Raw genomic sequence first — 23,165 nt, 5'->3', positions numbered from 1 at the left:
TAGGGGTTATTATCACTTTTAATATGGTTATCATTTAGAGTATCATTGGGTTCTTTTTTAACTTGTATTTTAACAGTTTTATCTTCGATTGTCCATGGTCGAAAAACATTGGATTTTTTAACACTCTCCATTTTTTTTATTTAATTAATAAGATTATTAATGTTATTTCTATAAAAGTCCAAATCAAACTTAAAGTATAAATCCTCCAAAATTATGGTTTTGCAAAAATAAATCCGCCAGCGCGACAAGGACAATTTAGCGGCCTGTCATTGGTAGATCTTGTGGTGGTTCCGGCCAATCAGAAGCAAGGGCTCATGTATGGGCGGGAGTTTTGAATTGTTTTATAAAACGAAGGGGTGAATAGGGTTTGTTTTCACAGAGTAGGGGCTGAGCTAACCATCCCTAAATGGTATAGAGTTCCTTGATTTGGGGGGGGGGGGAGGGGGGTGATGCTAAATAGAAATTGGATATGGAGTTTAAAAGAGGAATTCGTAATGGGGGGTGTTAGGGGGGTGAGTGGAGAAGCGCAGCGGATTGATTTTTACATGGAAGAACGCACAAACAGGGAGAAAGAAAAAAATATTTTTAAGTGATTTGAAGCAGGGTTATTATTAACGTTAATTATACAGTAGTATGTATAAGTTTATTTGTATACTCAGTAATATCGCGTAAACAGCTGGGCCGATCACTCAATATTTACCAGGGAAGCTTAGAAGTCTTCCGGACAAGTTTTAAGCCATTAAACCTCAGAGATACGACTTAGTGCAGCCAGCTTTATTTTTTAAAATTAAAATGAATATTATTATAATCCAATTTCAAATTGTCGACATAAACTAATGCAATTGCATGTCATTTAAACACTTCTAGTTTCGAAAGGGCTTTTTCGGACTAATGTCATTTTATGAAAGGTATGTAATGCTATTCGAAATATAAACACTTTATTACACCCCATTCCTTCTTGGGTGTGATTTACCCTTGTGAATAGCTTCAAACCAGTCCCGGACCTTTCCTTACTAAACTGTCCAGCCATTTACGACCTCATAGCGAACATATTTAGAGACATACATCCTGTTACTTTAATGCAAAGTATCCTTTTTTTCAAAATAATTATTCCCTACTCCGTCCATGAGCATAGAAAATAAAGAGACTTCTTGCGGTTGGTTAAACCTTTATACACTTAAATAGGAAATTTATGACAATTCTTTTACCACCGCCACCAGATCTTTATGAGCTAGCATGTCCCAAAATGTTATATTAAACACCAGCTAATAAATTCCTAACATTTTTCATCATTTCTATTATTATTGGGTATAACGAAATTGTGGTAGCTGTCTATAGTCCCCTAGCAAAATGGAAATAGATGTCACCGCTTTTGGCCTACCTATTCTATTATTGACGTCAGGAAATACCCATTACCAAAAACCACATCTTTTTTCTAGGGGTTACTTTTCCCCTTCGCTTTCTCTTTCCCTCTTACTATGACGTCAATAGAATAGTTAGGCTAAAAGCGTTGATATCTATACCTATTTTCTTAGGGCACTAAACACAGCTACCAAAATGATATGTTAAACACAATCAAAATAAAATTCTAACATTCTCCTATTTCTATCATTATTGGGCGAAACAAAATTGTGTTGATCTGTTCAAAATGACAATGTCTCAACCATTTCATTTAGAGGGTTGGATGCACCCCACAAGATATCCATCCAGCCCAAAACAAGGATTCTACACCCCCAACCAGCTAATGGTGCATATAAAGAAAGAAGTTATACAATACAAATGACCAATGATAGGCCGAACAAGGTGTCAAAAAGATTTGCACACTTTGCGCGTTTTTTGAGCAAGGGATGCTTATTTAACTTTTGAGTATGTTAATTAAGTTAAAATTGGCTTCGCGCAACCCCCTGGCAAAACTCTGTGTACGCCAATGTCACTATTATACAATTCTTTATGTGTATAGAATGGCCCAAATAACATCCATTTGGTTTAGTGATTGATACTTTTTGCACTTTGGACCTACCTAATAATATATTATTTAAGCATCCTTGGTTTAATGTGATAACATATAACACCAGTCTCCAGGGAGAGTGGGATAAGTCAATGCAAAAGAAACTTTTCTTTCAGCTAAAAATGAAAATGTCTACCAAGGTCTTTCCATGTCTAAGAAGCATCTAGTAATATGCATCAAATAAAATTTAGGTTTTACCTAAAGAAAAAAAGATTTGTTAAAATTTGATATTTATACAGCTAGGCTAAAAAATTTTACAAGGTTGCCCTGATAAAACATAATTTGTACCCTTCTGACCTATCCCTCTCTATTCCTGCGTCCGTTCACAATTATTTATTATTCCCTCCTTCTCCTTTCTCTCCTCCTCCTATCATCCTCCTGCTCAAATATTTTCAACCAACAATCGAGTTTTAATAGAATGACTATCACTAACTTTTTAAAGCCTAAAGTGTAATGTGCTGCTAGTTGACTAGTTGACTCGGTAACACGTAACGCCCGCTCGTTGTCGGGAAGGTGTTACATTATAATCTCTACCCAACACAGCGTCATAACCAAATGTTAAAAGTGGTTCCTAATGCCAATATTACAGTTGCGTTACATAGTTTGGACTTCGAAACAAAGGTTCTGCAATCAAAGGATTTGTTGTCGAATGGAGTGTGAAAAATATAATCATGCACAGCACTTAAAAAAGATTTGATGCTAGAGACGTTGAAAACGGTACAGACCACTGATATTAGTTTTAAAATGAGCTTAGCAATGAGTCAAAATTAAAAGCCATGCAGTTAATATAAACAATATGGAAAATTAGTTTTGACATCTAAATAGTCTAGCATTTTTCATCGATTGGCGTCACAAAATTGTAAAAGAGAAGCGCGGTAGCCTTTTCCTAGCCTAAGAGTTCTCTCAACTTACAAAGGGGTGTGAAAAATTGCTGTCAAGTGAATAGATGAAAAGTTAATGTACACATACACATATATAAAATGTAGAGATATTACAGCTAAAATCATACAGAACAAGGATGACAATATCCATAAAAGCGAAGCGCTGAAACGGTAGGACAAACGGATATTAACACTGGTATAGTGTCAGAATGGAACAATCAGAATATAAAAGTATAAGAGTCGAAGCAAAATTGTAAGTAAATTTGTTGAAAAACTGCTTGATACAGGATAATGTTTTTGGACATACTTACATTTTTAGGACATGATTCTAGAGTTGCTTCGCTTTTAATATTGTACTTTGTTGTCCCAGTACTTTGTACTTTGAATCAATATACCAAAAATCAGTTCAATCGGATAATTAAAGTAGAAAAATCAGCATGTTTAAAATGGACGTACGGACATACTGGTAATGATTATAGAGTTGCTACGCTTTCTACATCCTACCTAACTACTACAGGAATCACCATGCACCATTGAAATCGATAGGACAATTCTAACTTGCCTAAATTAACGGAAAAGGCTATCCGTCTCGCACGCAGGGGCGTCCAAGCTTTTTTTTTTGGGGGGGGGTAAAAAATTTTTAAGGGATGGGGGGTAATTCGTTTCTGGGGGGGTATTTACCCCCTAAAAATTGTTTGGGGGGGGTAATCCCCACTTTACCCCCCCCCCCCCCCCCCCCCACTTTGGACGTCTATGCTCGGACGGACGGACGGAAGTACGGACCGACCCTAATTCGCTTTTAAAAACATTTTTTTTCAAGAGGACATCTAGATAAGGGGGACTAAATCGACTATAACTACTTTCAATTTTAGTTTTGAAATAAAGTTTTTAAAACAATTTTGTGAGGGGGGAGGTAATTTATCCAGGGGTTATTTAACTTGTTAGGTTGGAGGTAAACTCCTGAATAATGTCAGTCTTAATGCCTAATCAACCAAGGAATAGCCATTTTGAATATCAAGTTGATAGGACATTTTTTTCATGTACCATTCTAAAAAAAAAGCTTAAAAGCCAAAGTGTTTGAAATATGATACCTCATTGTTACAGGAGTATCCAATTAGACGATTCAAACATATAAAAAATATATATAATTGGCTGTATTTTTAGAACACCAAAGATACAATTCATATAAAATTACACTTATACATTCCTTCTACCATTTATTTATTATAACTTAAAATTTATTTATGTATTTATTACCGTTTGATATTTTAACGTGAAACCAACCTTTTAAGTTTAAAGATATATCTAATAATACAAAGTTGAACGATGTCTGTCTATCTGTCCATCTGTCTGTCCGTCTGTATGAAGCCTAAGATCTCAGTAACCATTAAACCGATTGGGCTCTACTCTTAATGGAATATACCTACTGGTTATGTGATGGTTTTAAGCTAATTTCTTGGAAGTAATACACCCTCAAAAAATGAAAATAATACGAAGCCGCTAGTATTATCTAAATAGTAATAGAAATACTATTTAAAAATAACATCAATTATACAAAGTAGAACGATGTCTGTCTGTCTTTCTGTCTGAATCTCAACAATTAAATCGATTGGGCTCTACTCTTCAGGAAAATTAAATAGTAATAGTATTACTATTTGAAAATAACATTCCCATATAAACAACCCCTTAAATAGTGGATGTAAATATTCATTTATTTCCCTGGTATCTCATTTATATCCCTGGTATGATTTTAGAAGATTTTAAATTTTTTTTTGAAGATTTTAGAAATTTTATTAATTACTAAAAGAAAGAAAAATTATACCAGGGAAATAAATGAAATTTAAAAACCAAAATTAAACCACATTTTACTAGCATAAAAATGAGTTTTTGTTTAAATGAGAATGATATTCCTGTCCAGTTTTTTGTTTAGGAATGAATATTTCTTACCCTCGTGAATAAATGATGACCTATCGGTCCATCATTTATTCCCTCGGGTAAGAAATATTCATTCCTAAACAAAAAAACTGGACAGGAATACCCCATTTCCCTAAGAATAGTTAATGATAAGTCCAGCTGAGTCCCCTGACATCTAGAGGCTCTGTATTCGTAGTAAGAGGGAGTTTGGAAAGAAAAAACAAACCAAAAAAATATCACAAAAATGTTCAATATTGCTTGATACGATTATAGGTTCAGTAAAGCTAAACACACCTTAGTTTAGGAAAATACTCTCAAGTTTTCTTTTCTTGCATATATGTATTCAATTGCATTTTAATTGATTTGTGGGATCCCTCACTATTATGTAAGGGCGAATATGCTTGCGGCGGAGCCACTTAGGCGGTATGTATTCATTTAATTCAAGTTAAAGGCAGCCGCCGATGCTATATATAAGTCTGACCCAATGTTCAAATTTAATCACACGGAAATTTTATGGGGACATTTCAATTTGTATTTATTTAGAAACTACAAATATATTTTACAAGTTTTTTTTTGTGAAATCATATTTTTTTAACTAAGAGTAGGTATTATAAGTTTCACAATATTTTTGTCAGAAATAAAAAAAAATCATGTTTTAATTGGACCGATATAACCTATCCAAAATTTAACTAATAAGCCATCAAAGAAAAACTATTTGCTAGCTCTCACAGATAGAATTATAAAAACAATACTTAAGATATGATGATGGCTTCCAATATCTCCAAGCGTGATTGGTTCATATAATGTCACATTTAAAAAGTAAAATTCCTTTTTTACCAGTAAGAGTCATATTTACTGTATATTATTTTCATTTAATCTTTGTACTGGCTGATAATGTCCCCCCCCCCCCCTAAGAAGACTCTAGGGACACTTAACGAACGGGGAGGGGGAGTTGATCCTACACTTTACATTATGAATTTAAAATAAAGAGTTTTTTTTTGGGGGGGGGGGGGGGCGGATATTATTTCTTTTGTGAGAAAACAGTAAAAGTGTCTGACTATGACGTCAGAAAAAATTAACATCCTGTTAATTTTAGATTTTGATAACTGTTAAAAACCAAAATTAGATTCATTGCAAAAACGTCATTTAAATCAATATATTTTCTTTTTGGTTACATTTAAACTTCAAAGGATGGTGTATTGCTTTGCTAGAATGTATATTTCAATTTCACCTAAGAGGGATAGTTGCATAAAGTGCATTTAAAAAGCTACAAAAATATCATCTATCATATATAATTTTGTATTATGATAAAAAGCAATCAATTAGGCACCACCAAAATAATTTTAAAACCACTTGATAGAAAATTGAAATTCTTTGAAATATATGTCCTATAGATGCAGATTAAACAATTGAACAGAAAAAAAGTACGCAGTTTACTAAATTCAAGTTTAAATGCACTTCGTGCAACTACCCATTTATAATTACAATTCACTTTCTTGTACAATGCCTACCAACAGGCGCGTGCATATGATTCCTGATAACTTTTGTGTTTTAAAGGAGGTTTGAAATATATCTTGAAGGAAGCCTTCAGGGTTTTAACATTCGTGATTTTTTTCATCATATTGTCAATGTATTTTTAAAAAGTAAGTTGTGTTTAAGTATGTTTAGTAAGATCTCGTAAACCGCTAAACCGATCACTCAACATTAACAATTTTAGAGGTAATTCTTATCCATACCCCCACCTCCTATCAAAAATTATGTTTAATTGATTTTTTAGAAAATTTTTTGTCCTAGGAGGCTAGGAACGAAGCATTGGGGATATATAAATGTTTTTGATTTAAAAATATAATGAATGAAAATAAAATACTTTCTCGTATTCATTCGAATCCGGTGGATAGGAACCGGTTCTTATTATTAGTATTGTATCCAGCTTTCTACGAATATTAAAAATGTACAATCATAAGATTAAAACCAGTTTTTTTAGCCCCAAGGTGCCGAAGGGAAAGCTGTTTATAATGCGATGCGAGAAATAACTATTATCGTTTAATTATTTATTAAAACATACATGAAGTATTAACATTTTTAGAAAAACAAGGATGACAACACCCATAAAAGCGAAGCACTGAAACGGTAGGACAAACGGATATTAGCACTTGTATAGTGTCATAACTGAATAATCAGAATATAAATGTATAAGAGTCGAAGTAAAATTGTAAGTAAATTTGTTGAAAAACTGCTTAATACAGAATAATGTTTATGGACATACTTACATTTTTAGGACTTGATTATAGAGTTGCTTCGCATATAATATTGTACTTTGAAGTCCCAGGAATCAATATACCAAAATCAGGTCAATCGGATTATCAGATCACATAAAAATATACTTAAAATTTTTTTTTGACTTTTATACATTTATATTCTGATTATTCTATTCTGACATCATACATATGTGTATGTTCGTTTGTCCTACCGTTTCAAAGCTTCGCTTTTATGTTTGTTGTCCTCCTTGTGATACTAATATCTAGGTATAAATTTAATTGTGAGGGGACTGTCTGGTGTACTGATTAACCCTCCCTTGAGACCAATAGGTTTGCTGCCTACAAATTCTAGCTTGTATTTTCTTAGAATCTGCACGATCAAAACCTAAAACATAAAATATTAAATAAAAATGTAACTGACTAATTAAAGTGAGAAAAACGTCAAGGACTAAAATCAAACAGTAGAACAAATTTATATAAAACCCTTTTAGAGTACAAAACTTAATAAGCAGAATATTAATGCAAGGATATAAACATAATTGTATAGAAACTTGTTGAAATGTTGCCCAAATACAGGATTCTGTTTCAGGACATACTCACATTGTTAGGAATTCATTATAGAGATGCCTCGCTTAAAATATTGAACCTTGTTTTCCTGTAAATCATTGTTACAAAAATTCAAAAAAAATAGGATAATTAAATCAAACAAAATGTTTTTGTCAAAAAGTAAAAATAGGTGTAAGTATAGAGTTGCTACGGTTTCTAAATCTAAATTGTTATAGGAATCCACATACAAAGTTTGAAATTGTTGGGACATTCTTAACATTCCAAAACGTATGCTGTGACTTACGCTGTTTATATTGTTATCCTACTAATCAGTATAGTAATTCAATTTTTGTTTACCTGACAGAGGTATGGCCTGTTGTAGTCAATAATTTTGATTTACCTGACAGAGGTATGGCCTGTTGAAGTCAATACTTTTTGTTTACCTGACAGAGGTATGGCCTGTTATAGTAAATAACTTTGTTTACCTGACAGAGGTATGGCTTATTGTAGTAAATAATTTTTAGTTGGGTACTTTTTTTGAGGGGAGGGGAAATCAACCACTCTCTATTCTTAAATGTAGTTTTAAAAAGAAAAGAAAAATTTAGGGGGGAGATATTTTTATTCTATGGGCGGTTGATGGTACCCTTCATCGAAATAGTTATAGACCGGCCCAGAACCTATAAGAAGAAAAACCATATCGGTTTAGTGTTAGCGAGAACCTTTGGTACATACAGACAGTGATCTTGTTACCTTTATAAAAGTATGTGCGAAATTAATGAAAATATGTAATCATGTAACTGGACAAAATGTCTCAAAATTCAGCCATGTGACGTCATAAGAATAAGGGAGATGGGAGGAGAAGTGGGAAAGAAAACAACATAAAAAGAGATGGATAATAATTTTCATGACTTCACATGGCTGATTTTTGAGCACGTAATTATACCTGCATTTCCATCTCAGCAACTCGTCTACCAACACACATGCGAGACTAAAAGAAGTTAAAGAAAATTATGACTAAATTCTTTTAAAAGAAGCAGTTTAATAATAGTTATTTCTCGCATCGTCTTATAGACAGCTTTCCATGGATGCAAAATGTACAATTATAGAATTAAAACCAGTTTTTTAAGCCCCGAGATGATGAAGGCACGGGCTGAAAATCTTATGATTGTACATTTTTAATTTTGAGAGCCGGTTCTAATCCACCGGATATTAATTGGTTTCGAAGCGATACGGAAAATTGGTTTCTGATTTTCAAGTTTCCAGTATAATTAAATATATGTTGCTTTAACACCAAGTCTCAATCATTTTCAACATAGTCAAAGCCAACTATGGTTACAAATCTAAAATTATTCCTACCCCATAGCTAAATGGAATGAAAGCAAATGGATGCATCTTCTTTCCTTTGTCGTGTCCTCTCACCCATCTCTCAGGCATAAACTTATCCGCATCTTGAAAATATTTCTCCTTCTTCATGGTGTACACAAAGTTGTAGTTTACTCTTGTACCATCAGGAATCTATAAAATGTGAGCTATCATTAATAACTCCAATATATTTCCATCCTCAAAACATTATGTCAAAAAGATATCTTGGTAATTCTATCTCTACATTAGTGGACGGAATTTCTTATTGTTTATTTTTCTTGAACCATAGTATTTATCATACAATAAATTCAAAAAATTCTTGACCTCAAAACTTTTAAATGTTTTCCTCACCCAGACCACTATTCCATGATTGTCAAAGTTAAAAGTATCAAAATACTTTAGCCACTACTTAATAGATTACCTTATAACCACTAAGAACCAAATCTTTTTGAGTTACCCTTCCCAGTCCTTGAACAACTGGCATCAATCTTAAGGTTTCATTCATGGCTCCTTTTACAAGTTTCATGTCAAGGAGAGATGGAACACTTAAAGCTTCACCTAAACAATTTTTCTTCAGTTTATATTCAAACACTAGCGGTTACGCCCCTAGAAGCCTATAGGCACCTAAGGTAGGAGGGAGAAAAGTCGACCTCATCTAATTTCAAATTTTCAAAAATATTTTTGGGGGGAGGGGGGTGAAGACACCCTCCCCAAAAATAGTTTAAAACCTTCCCAGGACCTAAAAAAAAGCTTCACTGTAAAGGAGAACAATATCGGCTCAGCGGTTTGTGAGAACCTTTGGGACAGAAAAAAAGCTTAAGCCTAGTTCTTAAAAGACATAGGTTGACCTCTGAAATTTTTGGGTCCACCTATGGAAGCTTTAGGTTGACCTACTTCATAAAGGTATTTGTTGGTTGTACTTGTAAAGATTGACCTACAGAAAAATAGGTTGAGCTCTAAAAGTTATTTGTGAACGGGGCATTACTACTTTATATAATAGGATGGAAAAGTAAAAAATGCTTTTATTAAATTTAAAAGTATTATCCAGGGTCAAGTGATGGTTCTTCTGGAGGAAAACTATTTTACCCCAATTTTATGGTCACCTTTTTACCATTTAATAATTTCATATAAATTTTGTATTATTTACTAAGTTTGAAATTGATTACAAAGTATTGCTTATTAAAATGCTGATAAAATTTTTCATAATTGTACAAAACACAATGACTGTCAAAAAGTTAGCCTCGAGATTAAGTAAAAGTTTACTTTTAGAATCCCATTTCCTTTTCTGTTTCAAAACTGATGTTATTCTAATGTTTCCTAATTATTCTTTAGACAAGGGCTCTACAATAAACAATGCACAGTTAGGACAAAGGTTGAGCATTCATAGGGTTGAATTTCTATTGGCTAATACATTATTTAAAGCTCAGATGCATGAACTATACAAGCTGACGTAACAGAATTACATTTCTTGTATTCATTTGAAACTGTTTTATATCCAGTGGATTAGAACCTGTTATAATCCATACAAAATAAATATGTCTAGCATCGTATTATATCCAGATTTCTACAAATATATAAAAAAAAGTACAATTATTAGATTAAAACCAATTTTGTTTAGCCCCGGAAAGCTGTTTATAATACTATGCAAGAAACAACTATTCCAACACCTGCGGGTACTTTCTCCATAATATTTTGGTAGACCTTCTCCTGCTCCTCAGGATTAACTGCCAACTGGTAGAAGAGGAATGAAGAGGTGTTTCCAGTTGTATCCATTCCAGCAAATATGGCATCCATGGCCATAGCATGTGGGATTGGGGATTCTAGTCCACAGCGTTCGATCAGTTTACCCAGCATTTTAATTTGCCCCTAAAAAGTAATTCATGTTAATTTTTTTTATTTCTAAACATGAAATATTACAATTACCTTCTGTGACTTTTTGGAGTCCAGATACTTTTGCTTTCCTTGATCCACCAAATCTGAACTGAGTTTGTGAACTACTTCTGAAGCATCATTGTAAATCTTATATGGCTTGGTGTTGATTAGTTTCCAGATTGGTAGTCCAAAGACTAATTCAGCAAGAGGTTCCCCAACTAAAAGGTTTACATTCTTAATAAGTTCCTTTGCCTGTTCTGGTTGAGGTTCTTGTAAACATCCAAGCCTAAACAATTTCAAGGTGTCATTGATCATTATGGGTAATAGTTTATAGGTTTGGCAATATCTGTCACAATTCTACAATACAAAACAAGTAAGGGAGAGTAAGGACACCGGACTGTAAATTACATTGATCCCTGAATTAATCAACAAGTTCTTCCATTTGTTGGCTTAATAAATTACAAAGTCAAAACTACAGAAAGAATGTTTTTTTTATAATAGGGATGTAAATTAAATGTTTTATCAAATCAAATGTTACTAATTGAGAAAGGAAATTGCTATAAGTTATGACTCAAAACTTGGAAACATTTATATTTACCTTGTATCAAGAAAGACAGCAGTGACTGCTTCCATAGCATATCTAAACAGGAAGGGAGTTAAATCATGAACAACTTTTTCTCCATCCATGTTTGCCTCAACCAGCTTTTGCAAATCTTCAGTTATATTAATGATGTCATCCAGGTAGTAGGATGCGGATGCTGGACGCATGAGGTCCTGATTCACAGCTGTTCTGATGTCACCCCATTCTTTTCCTTTGGTTCCCAGAAGACCTGGACACTTTCCAAACATGTCTGGTCTTTTCTTTGTCCTAAAATAAACATATCATATTTATTAAAATTTAGTCACAATTTTATTTTTGATGTATCATAAGAAACTCAAAATTAAGTATTCATGCACCAGTTACCTGTAATACTCAAAAAATTCAAAGACTGGCTCATCTGGATACTTTCCATCATTCTGCAGCAATGTTTGTACATCATCTGGATTGTTCACAAACAACTGATCTCCAAGAAATGGTATTTTGATCTAATAAAAACTACAGTTTTTAAAAAGATTTCAGTAATACAGAATTATTTTTCAATTTCAATAAACCAATTGATTTAAATAGATCAGAACTTGTTTTTTTTTCATAAAGGGATCCTGATTCTAATCAGAGCGAAACAATTTTACTAACCTTTATAATTTCAGAGTTTGTTTTATCAAAGGCATCTTGCAGAATATCCTGTAATCTTAAATCCTGAGCTTTTCTGCCCTCTCCAACTTTCTTTGACCACTCCCAGAATGAGTAGTTGGGTATCTGTTCATAGGGCTTTGCATTGGACCATGGGCAACTGCTGGGTGGTAGACTGGTTGTCTGTTTAATCAAAAATTATATAGTATAACTATTTATTAATAGTAGCATCTTTATATTTCACTACTTAAAGAGATAGGTAGTTCTACAATAAGCATTTGAATTATTATTTGTGTTTTTTAACAACAACAAAAAAACATACATGACTTATATTTTAAAGGGTTTTTTTGCCTGGTTTCAAAATAAAACAACTTGAAATCATACTTTTTTGATTGGTTGACATTTTAATGTATCTTATTTTTACCATGTGATAATTATTGCTGGTTTATTGTTACTATAAAGATAAATGTTATATGGTATTTCGAATTTATGTTGATAACATCACTTCTATTAAAAAGTAATTTTACTATTTTCATCATTATATTTTCAAAATTAAAATTTCTCTTTGGAATATATTTATAAGTAACCTATATTTTTCCCACCCTAACCAATAAAATGCATTTGGTAAAACTATACATACTTTTTAAAATTAACAATTGATCATATTTACAAATTACATGTAAAACTATATTTCATTCCTGTTGAGTGCTAGAAATTGCATGCAAACTTCTGCAAATTTGTTTTCCATAGTTTTTTGTCACTTTCTGTAACATAAACTCTAATTGATTTTTTTAGATTCTATCTTTAACAAACTTTCAATAAATTGTAATAATGGTACCAAATCTGAAGAAACACCAGGGAGTAAAGGAAGGGGACAATGGGCAATTAATTGATTTTAAGAGTTTTTGAAGAAAGGCCATGAAAACCAGAATAATCCCGAAAATATGGTGGAAATTGTAAAGTGATTGTTGATTAAATCTAGAAAACCATAAACTAAGAAAAAAGTTCCAAGAAAAAAAGCAATCATTTGAAAATAAGATTACCAGTATTACAGACTGACATAACCATTCTGTAATTAATTACTAGAAATATCTCCCTGGAACTCTCCAAATGACAGGGAAAGAGAAAAGAGATTTTGGGGCAAGTGATGTGAACATGGAAAAAAGGGGCAGGCAGGCGTGTAGCTGGATGGGCAAGTATATGACCCGCACGCCTTCCTGCCCCTTTTTATCCTGTTTATTTCCCCCACCTCCCTTCTCCATTTCCCTTTCTTGTCTACTTTTAAAAAGGAGGTGGGGATGAAGGGAGTGAAATATAGTATGGGAGGGGGGCCGTGTATTTATATTTGAACTACTCTCTGTCTGCAAAACTATATATATTCAAAACTAACATAGCGAGTAACGGCATTTCTTGCGCAAGTCCCCAAACTCAGTCAGAAACTGCTAAATTCTTGCACATTCCCTTTAAGCCAGTCCCCAAAGTCTGAGACTCCTAAAGATTGAATATTCGATCCATTGTCCCCTCCCTTACTCCCTGAGAATATATATTCCTAAAAAGAAAGACATTTTTGTGGACAATCATACTTATTTTGCTAAATTTTATTACAACGAATGACAACATCCATAAGTAATTACCGAAGCACAAAAAAATCATTGATGGAAATATGTACAAGAAGATTTAAAGAGCATTTGTAAAAAAAATTATTAAGGGTAAAATCACAAAAACTTTCTCACATCTTTTTAATTTCTAAATTTTGTCGCATGACTGTGAGACCAACGGACAAAGTAAAGTACATAGAGGATGCTCTTGGGTATTCGGAATCTTCGCAAAAAAAAATCAGCCGTCTACATGAATAGCAAGTGAGAAATCACATTTGCCCTATAGCGTTACGTACTGACTGATTGACGGACGGACAGGCAAAGTAAATTATAAAGTAGCTTCGCTAATAGACATTTTAAATATTACCATCAAGATAGGATTTTTTTTTTGGGGGGGGGGAAATTTTCTGTGAAAAGATGGAAATAATATTTTATTTTCTATGCTTTATATTATCACTGGCTGCTACGCCCCTAGAGGCCTTTAGGAGGGGGGACTTGAATTCCATGATCCAATTTTTTTATTTCATATTTTAGTATTATTTTTTTTTGGGGGGGGGGGGAGTGGTTCGACTATCCTCCCCACAAAGCATCTTTAATTTTAGTTTTAAAAAATCTTAATTTTTTTTTGGAGGGGGGGGTTGGAGTTTTTTTTCTATGGGCGATTTCTCTTGGGAGGGTGATTGTACCCTCCCCCAAAATAGTTATAAACTTTCTCGGGATCCAGGAGAATTTACCCCGTAAAGGAGAACCCGATTGGTTCAGCGGTGACAGAGATCCTACGGTACAAACAGACAGACAGACAATCAAACATCCTGTTACTTTATTTCAATGACTAGCGGCTACGACCCTAGAGGACTCTAGGGGTACTTGAGGAGGGGGGAGTCAAATTTGATAACCCAATTTCTTATTTTAGATTTTAAAAAAGTGCCCCCCTCATTTTTAATTTTAGTTTTAAAAATTTAAATTTATTTTATCTGGGAGGGGATTTTTCATTTTTTTTTTTGGGGGGGGGTTGGGGCTGTCCCATCCCTCAAGAAAATAGTTATAAACCTTCCCTTAACCTATGAGAAGCTACCCCGTTAAGGAGAACCGGATCGGTTCAGCGGTTTGCGAGATCCTTCGGTACAAACAAACACACAGACACACAAACATCCTGTTACTTTAATTTAATGATTGTCACTCTTGATTCGCTCAATTTATTTGTAAATCAAAATAGAAAATCTAAAAAAAAATCAGTAAGTGAGGGATGAAGACAGTTATAGAGTTACTACTCACAATCTATTATTATTTTAGAGTTTTCCTTGAGCATGGCTAAAATTTTGAAATGTTAACACAATGTAAATTTGAAGAAAACTGTTGCCTAAAACTTCTACATGAGCTCACTCATTCCAAGTAATTTTCCATAGAAAATTATGAAACACTAGAATAGTTATTCATCGCATCTTATTATAGACAGCTTCCCTTAGAGGGCTGATAAAACTAATTTAATCTTTTTTTAAATATTAGATTACTAACCCCACAAAGCATTGGTGTGTAGGAGGGGTAGGGGGGTGTAATAAAAAAGTATCCAAAATTGCCTTTTCTTTTACATTCCCCTGGCTCTTCTAAAGCAAAAATTTAATATCAATAGGTCGCAAATAATAGTAAACTTTAAAGCATTTTTAAAAGCGAAGCTTTTCTATAATTAGGGTCGGTCCGTCCGTCCGTCCGTCCGTCTGAGATAGTTAGCTTTTATTCGTTAATTTAGTCATGTTAGAATTGTCCTATCGATATCAAACTTTGCATGATGATTCCTGTAGTAGTAAGGTACGATTTAGAAAGCGTAGCAACTCTATAATCGTTACCAGAATGTCCGTACGTCCATTTTAAACATGTTGATTTTTTTACTTTTTTAATAACAATTTTTTATGTGATAAAATCATCCGATTGGTCTGATTTTTTTATTACTGATTCTTATTACAATAAGATACAATATTATGAGGAAAGCATCTCTATAATCAAGTATTAAAATGTCAGTATGTCCTTAAACAGAATTATGTATTTAAGAAGTTTTGCAACAAATTTACGTATAATTTTGTCGATCAAACCTTATATTTTCATATTTTGTATATTCAGTTCTGACACTCAACAAAAGTTAATGTTCGTCTGTCATATCGTTTCAGAGCTTCGCTTTTATGGATGTTGTCATCCTTGTTTTTTCTTAAAATAAAGGAAATATTTAGGATATTTTCCTCTTTACCATTTACCCCTCCCCCCCCCCCTCCCTCCCATAACTTTTTCCAAATAAATCATTTAGAAAATTATATTTGATATATATTTTTTAGATTAGCAGTCAAATTAAAAAGAAATGGAGTATGGCTTGACTACCCAGTGCATATGAAAGTACCTGTACCAGGGTCTATGTTCATCTATGCGCTTTCTAATTTTGCATTTTTACCGCCAGAAACAACGCAATAGATAAAGAAACAGTATATATATTACTTGTATTTTCTAACCCTTTAAGATCATCTTTCAAGGTTCAAAGTCCCTTTAAATCATAAGTTAAGTTATATTATAACTAGTGGCTATGCCCCCTAGAGGCCTCTAGGGGCACATGAGGGGAACGGGGTTTCGACTATCCATTTTTAATTTTAGTTTTGAAAAGAAAAATTAAAAAAAAAAGATTTTGAGGGGGTTGATTTTTTTTCTTCAGGCGATTTCTCTTGGGAGGGTTATGGTACCCTCCCCTAAAATAGTTATAATCCTTCTTTGGATATATGAGAAGCTACCCTGTAAAGGAGGATCATATCGGTTCAGCGGTTAGCGAGATCCTTCGGTACAAACATATACACAAACAGATAGACATCCTGTTACTTTATAATAAGGATTATCCTATTCTAGAAATAAGTAATTTTTTATGCCTGAAGCTTAAGATCTCATAGAGTTCTTAGTTAGGTTCTTGGATAGTTTTAGGCCGCATTCTTATTTTTAGATTTAAGCGTTGGGATGGTTTTAGGCTATTTTTGTGCCCTGTTTAAATACTAACAAAAAGGCGCTATTTTTTCAAAAAAGATTAAAATCTAATCGAAAAGTTGGTTTGGATTTTTGAAAAAAAAATTTGTGATGCAATATTTAAAAAGCTTTATAGTGCCATTTCTAAAAAATGCCCTTGGGCTGACAATATTCTCTTTAATAAAGGGTATAAGGATTATTTTTGTTTTCTTTTCAATACTCTTAGCCATACCTTTTTTTAAATTATTTTTTTACAAATACTTAAATGCCTGAAAAACAGCAGGGTACTATCTTAACAAGTTTTACATATTTTAACTAAGTATCTACTATTATTTCCGCATATGTTTTTGCATTTTGCATTTTTGTACTTTCGACTACGCACCTAAAACCCTGTAAGTGATCTTTGGGGGATAAGGGAGAAGTCGATACCCTACTTCAATTTTCTTTTAAAAGAAAATGTAAAATAATTTTTTTTTGTGGGGGGGGGAGGAGGCTGTTAATTTTTATAGTGGTGATAATTGGGAGGATTTATTCTCCCCTAAACTAGTAAAAAAATTTACTGTAAGGGGCGATTTGTCGTATTTTTAAAATGGCTTTGTATAGGTTATTTTAGGTTAGGTTTTTTTTATATTGGGTTAGGTGATTGCCCCACAGGGCTAGGTAATTGGTTAGGCAGGGTTAGAGCCCCCCGCAGGGGCTAGAAATAGGAGAAAAGCTACTGTGAAAAATACGAAGAATCGCTCCATAAGGTGCGATGTTACAAAAGGGAATATACCCAAACATTTGGATAGCTAGATCATTGACTTTACACACACGGATAGATAGACATCCTGTTATTATTTATACAATTATTATTATATGTTCCGAAATTATTATCAAAGCAAAAACTTCCCCTTTAATCCTTTGTATTGTGATGCTTTTATTTAATTTTTTGGTTATGATATGAGAATTGCAATTACTATACACCATGGAGGAAACTATAGCACACAGGGGCGTCCAAGCTTTTTATTTTTGGGGGGGGGTAAAAATTTTTGAAGGGGGGGGTAATTCGTTTTTTGGGGGGGTAAAATGGCGCGCGAAGCTCGCCGCAAATTTTTTTACCCCCCCAAAATTTTTACCCCGGGGGTAAAATTTGCTTGGGGGGGGGGGGTAATTACCCCCTCTGAAATCTGTTGGCAGGGGTAAATTTAGTTTACCCCCCCCTAAATTTACCCTGAAGGTAAAATTTTTTGGGGGGGGTAATTTAAATTTTATTAAATATATTGTATTAAAAATGCGCGCGAAGCGCGCACAATTTTTTTTATTAGAGATTTTTATTTTAAGGGGGGTATTTACCCCCCCAAAATTGTTTGGGGAGGGTAAATACCCCCTCCTAAATGGTTGAGGGTGCCTACGGCATCCCCAGGGTAGGAGTAAATTTTAAATGGAGGGGTAATCGCCCCATTACCCCCCCCCCTTGGACGTCTATGATAGCACACCAGGTAAAGTTCATTCATCTGTAAATCACCACTTTTTTATGGGGTTAGCATAGATAAAGGGATAGAGCAATGGACTATAAATTAATTTGAACATTGTTATGACAAAATTATCAATTCAAGAAGAGTAAAATTTTGACACTGTTGATTTGAACAAACCAATTATGATTCAAAATTATCCACAAAAGTGTAAAAGCTAGTGAATAATATCAAATGTTAGAGGAAAAGAGTTAAAGATTAAAATCCTTGGTCTAAGACATTTCTTTTCTACACAGCAATCATTCACTAAAATAAAAATCCGTTATAATAGATTTATATATCACTTTACATATCCATTTGTCTTTAAAATTTAGACAACATAGCTTCACTTAAATTGGGTTGGGCCCCATCATATTCATAAGGCAATGCAAATTGTTATAGCTATTGCTAGCTCAATCCCCCTTCCCCCCTTTAGAAAAGATGTCATGTTTACAAAGCGAAGCTTTTCAATCTTTAGGGTTATCCGTCAATCTGTAATGGATAGTTAGTTCCTATCCTTCTATTAGGTAAGATAGAACCGTCAAATCGATTTTAAACTTTGTATGGCTTACCAAGTAAAATGAAAATCTTGTCAACTAATAATACCAATTTTCTAATCTACATATTACTGGCTTATATTGGAGGAGCCACCGTTCTTTCAACAACAACAAAATGTTATGTCTGATTGTAAAAAATTTTGATTTGCAACTAAGCAGCAAAAGCAAAAAAATAGCACAGCTGCAAGTGAATATAATTTAGGTAATTGACTGTAAAACAGTCAAAATAAAAATGACATGTTTGAATAACAAATTGTTAGACAATATATGCGAATATATTTCATCGTGTGTTTATATATATTGCATGTATCTATTGATATATGTGTAAGTATATCAAGTTTTAAAGCTATTTTAAATCTCAACCCAAGGCTACTTACATATTTGCATAAATATATTTTTTAAAAACTTTTGTCTGCATGCAACCAGCAACGTGACTCGTTGCCAGACAACAACGTTTTTTTTTATATGATAAGGATTTTGCAATACAATTTACTAAAGAAATCTTATCTTATAATTAACTTGTGCCTTACCTCAAAGTGTCTTTCGAGCTCAGACTCTAACTTTCTCTAGCAATGAAAATAAGGGGGAAGGGGGCTGACGCAAAAACATCTACGGCTGGCAATAACCTTGCCAGGATACACTGTACCTAACCTTTCTATTTATGGGGGGTGGTGATCGACTAGGCTCTTAAAGAAAAACGTTTATTATAATCTTTATTTTATATATCCTAATTTCTTATTACATACAAATAAAACATCAATTTTCCCTTTAAGAAATCAAACAAGAAATTGACAAGAAAGATAACATCTAAAATAAGTGAAGCGTAATAACTAGCATTATAGATGGACTTAGATGGACAGAGGAGGGATGATTATATTTTTCCAATGATTTTTTTTTTGGTAACTGTATTAAGCTTCATGTTTACAGTAATGTTAATTAAATCATAATGGACTAGCAGTTAGCGAGATCCTTTGGCTCACACATACAAACACACATACTCCAATTTTTTGTGTAAGGTCATAAGACCACAAAAATATTGTCAATTTTTTTGTCTAAATCTTGATTAAATAAATCAAAAGAAGGAATAAGCATCCATACAAAGTAAAGTAGATAGTAATATAGTTCTCAAAAACAGTCAATAGTTTGGGATTTAGGCTATTTTTATAATTCGAACACAGTAAAAGTGTCTGAATGATTATGACGTAACAAAAAAGATTAGCCAATGAGAGGCCATTATTGACCAATGGTAAAATTTATAGTGGCCTCTCATTGGCTAATTTTTTTTGTTACGTCATAATCACTCAGACACTTTTACTGTGTTCTTCTAATTCCCAATATGACAAATACACAAAATAAATTGTTGAGAAGCAATGCTCTATCAAACTTGAAATTTAATCTTATAGTTATATGTAGAAAATCCTTAATTTTTTGTAGTGCCGCAAAACTTCTCTACAAGTAATCATTTATGTCTGTCTGTTATAAAATGTGTTTTTAAATATGTACAATTACTTTCGGTGATCCAGTAGCTCAAGAATGTACACAAATCACAAATCGCAAATATGGGATACAGTAAAAGGACATACTTTCAATTTTAGGATTTAATTATAGTGTTGCCTCGCTTATAATACTTCACCTATAGTTGCCTAAGATTTAATATTCCAAAAATCAGGAATAATCTTGAAACTGTCCGGTAATTTCATAAAAGTCTTCGGTAAGGTAAAAATACAGACATCCACACAAACACCCAACTTCTTTTCGTTTTATATTTTTCTTCAAACTTTTACCTTATTTTTACATAAAATTATTCTTGCTTTATTTTTCTTATATTTTCCTTATTTATGTTACTTGATGGATTTAAACAGTATGTTATAAATTTTAATTCTTATCTATAACATATTATATAACAAGGATGATAACATCCATAAAAGCAAAGCACTGAAACTGTAGGACAAACGGACATTAACACTTATATAGTGTCAGAACTGAATAATCAGAATATAAATGTATAAGAGTTGAAGCAAAATTGTAAGTGTAAATTTGTTGAAAAACTGCTTGATACAGGATAATGTTTATGGACATACTTACATTTTTAGAACTTGATTATAGAGTTGCTTTGCTTGAAACATTATACTTTGTTGTCCCAGGAATAAACATACCACAAATCAGATCAATCGGATGATTAGATCACAAAAAAAATTTTTGTTAAACAAGTAAAAAAATCAACATGTTTAAAATGGACATACGGAAATTCTTGTAATGATTATAGAGTTGCTACGATTTCTCAATCGTACCTAACTACTAAAGGAATGACCATGCAAAGTTTGAAATCGATAGGACAATTCTAACATGCCTAAATCAACTAAAAAAGCTATCCGTTTGTGACGGACGGACGGACGTACGGACCGACCCTAATTATAGAAAAGCTTTGCTTTTAAAAACACATGGAGAAGTAATGTCTGTTTTGTTTCGATAATCGCTGGATAATGCTTTTTAAAGAATATGCCTTCTGGTCCCAAAAATGTTTTAATCTCGTATTTTATAAAGTAGAACAATGTACGTTCCTCCGTCTGTTCAAAGCTGAACAACGCCACAAGGAAAGGTCGGAGGAAGGATAAGAAACATAGCCTGAAACCACCCAAAGGCATATAAAAGTATTCCCTGGAAAGAACAACAAAGTTGGACCAGCATTTTTCGAGATCATTAGCTTAAATAAAACTTAACTATTTTATTTTATAAGATATAGCTAATAACCCTAGCCTGGTTTTAAGCTATTTATGGGGTGATATGAAATAATATTAAGTACCTAAACAGAATTAAAAATATTTCATAAAAGAACCAATAATTTCCTTCAGATTATCTGTTATATAAATTTCAATCAACAGGTGTTTTCATTGTTAATTTATTGGACAAAGAAAAAATCTGCTAAAAATCAAATAAGAGAATAGCCATTTTGCTTTTATACAAGAATGATAACTTCAAAAACGGCATAACTTTTATATATTGAGACCCGACAGTTTTTTCATACCTGAAACTACATTTTTATGCACGTAACGAAAATATAGAAAACCTTTGATTTCAAAAGACGTATAATAATCCTAGATTATTTATTTATCGTAGCGTATTATTTTCACCTTTCCGCGGACAAAAAAATTAAATATGAAAATAATTTTACTTGTAATAATATAATCATATTCATTTTATTATTTGTAGAAAATTGTCTATTATAAGATAAGATACATGACTTTTCATTATGTCTCGGAACCGGTTATAATTCCAACGGATATTAATCGCGTTCAAAGGCTTACTGAAAGGATAATTTCAAACTAGGCAGGAGAGCGGATATTACTCGAATTTTGAGAAGTTTTGCTCTCAAGGAAACATCAAAGGATTATTGAATAAAGGACTAAACAATCAGAGCATCCTGTTCAAAAGTTTTCCAAGTGTCTGGGAGTCAGTAAAATAATCTCATTCTTTTTTATTTCCCTGTTTACAGTTACTTACATCAATGGGATAATAAATGTAAACAAGGATGACCACATACATAAGTAGTGAAGCTCATGAATATAATTTTTTAAATTATTATAAAGCACTTGGACGGACAAGTGAGTTAAAGATACTGGTCAATAAAATATTTATGGACCTTTCACATTTTATCTGCAATAGCATCCGAGAAAATCACTTTATTTCCTGGAATTTCTCGCTCTAGCAACGCAAAATTGACATATAATTATACAGACAGACAAAAATCTAGATGATCAATGGACATTTATATCAGAGCAAACATTAAAGATAAATATGTTAAATATCAGTCGAGAAAATAATGCTTCGCCAAAATCCAAGACAACGAGAGACAGATCGGCATTTGCAATTAAAGTTTATTCACACAACTCCTTGACTTCAATCGTATAAAGTATTTAGCTACAAATTATAAAATGTTCGGATCTACTGCAGTTTACGGTAAAATATTGCTGGTAACGAATATTGCCAAAAATATATGAATTTTAAAGGCTGCTAGCTGCCAAACGGCTGAACGTACAGATCATGCCCGCACACTGTTTTAAGCGGCATATAAAGGCCTACAAATAATCTGGAATAGCAATAAATCAATAATGCATAATTATCTCGCAGTGCAGAGAAATGCGCGAAAAGGGCCTATTTTACGCGTTTTTCTTCAGTGAAGCTTTCCCTGTGGATCATTGGATCTTAGCTATTCCAGATTATTTATAGGCCTTATTATACCGCTTAAAATGGTGTGGGTATGATCTGTACGTTCAGCCGTTTGGCAGCTAGCAGCCTTTAAAATTCACAGATTTTTGGTAATATTCGTTCCCAGCAATATTTTACCGTGAACTGCAGTAGATCCGAATGTTCTTATTAAGAACGATCACGTCTAATAGTAGCAAAGCTGTTTGATGAAGGCCTACATGAAGATTGAACAGATAAGGAGAAAGCAA

At 33.0% G+C, this 23,165-nt stretch overlaps 2 protein-coding genes across 2 annotated transcripts in view; one reads left to right on the top strand and one right to left on the bottom strand.

The window, feature by feature from the left end:
* Positions 1–23,165, top strand: part of LOC145303771 (protein-lysine N-methyltransferase SMYD4-like) — a 112,361-nt gene that overhangs the window by 12,679 nt on the left and 76,517 nt on the right. The window lies entirely within an intron of this gene.
* LOC145335432 (cytochrome P450 CYP12A2-like) lies at positions 6,840–14,997 on the bottom strand. Its single transcript, XM_080181177.1, has 11 exons — positions 14,973–14,997; positions 12,776–12,838; positions 12,076–12,260; positions 11,806–11,927; positions 11,440–11,709; positions 10,893–11,127; positions 10,637–10,835; positions 9,391–9,527; positions 8,964–9,122; positions 8,551–8,595; positions 6,840–7,446 (listed from the first exon to the last, which is right to left on the bottom strand). Exons 1-11 carry the CDS (start codon positions 14,977–14,979, stop codon positions 7,318–7,320), a joined length of 1,551 nt encoding a protein of 516 aa, XP_080037303.1. The 5' UTR covers positions 14,980–14,997; the 3' UTR covers positions 6,840–7,317.

This window comes from Acartia tonsa, chromosome 13, assembly GCF_053477335.1.
Source record: "Acartia tonsa isolate MP-2025a chromosome 13, ASM5347733v1, whole genome shotgun sequence".
Lineage (NCBI taxonomy): Eukaryota > Metazoa > Arthropoda > Copepoda > Calanoida > Acartiidae > Acartia > Acartia tonsa.
Note: the sequence above shows the minus strand (reverse complement) of the source record. Positions and strands in the feature narration are given on the sequence as shown.

What these genes read in the sequence shown, in the direction of transcription:
- LOC145335432 (XM_080181177.1), bottom strand. An exon ending in CAAACTCTGAAATTATAAAG is followed by an intron (nt 11,928 to 12,075) that starts GTTAGTAAAATT and finishes AGTTTTTATTAG; the next exon opens with ATCAAAATACCATTTCTTGG. An exon ending in GCTGTCTTTCTTGATACAAG is followed by an intron (nt 11,128 to 11,439) that starts GTAAATATAAAT and finishes GAAATTGTTTAG; the next exon opens with GCTTGGATGTTTACAAGAAC.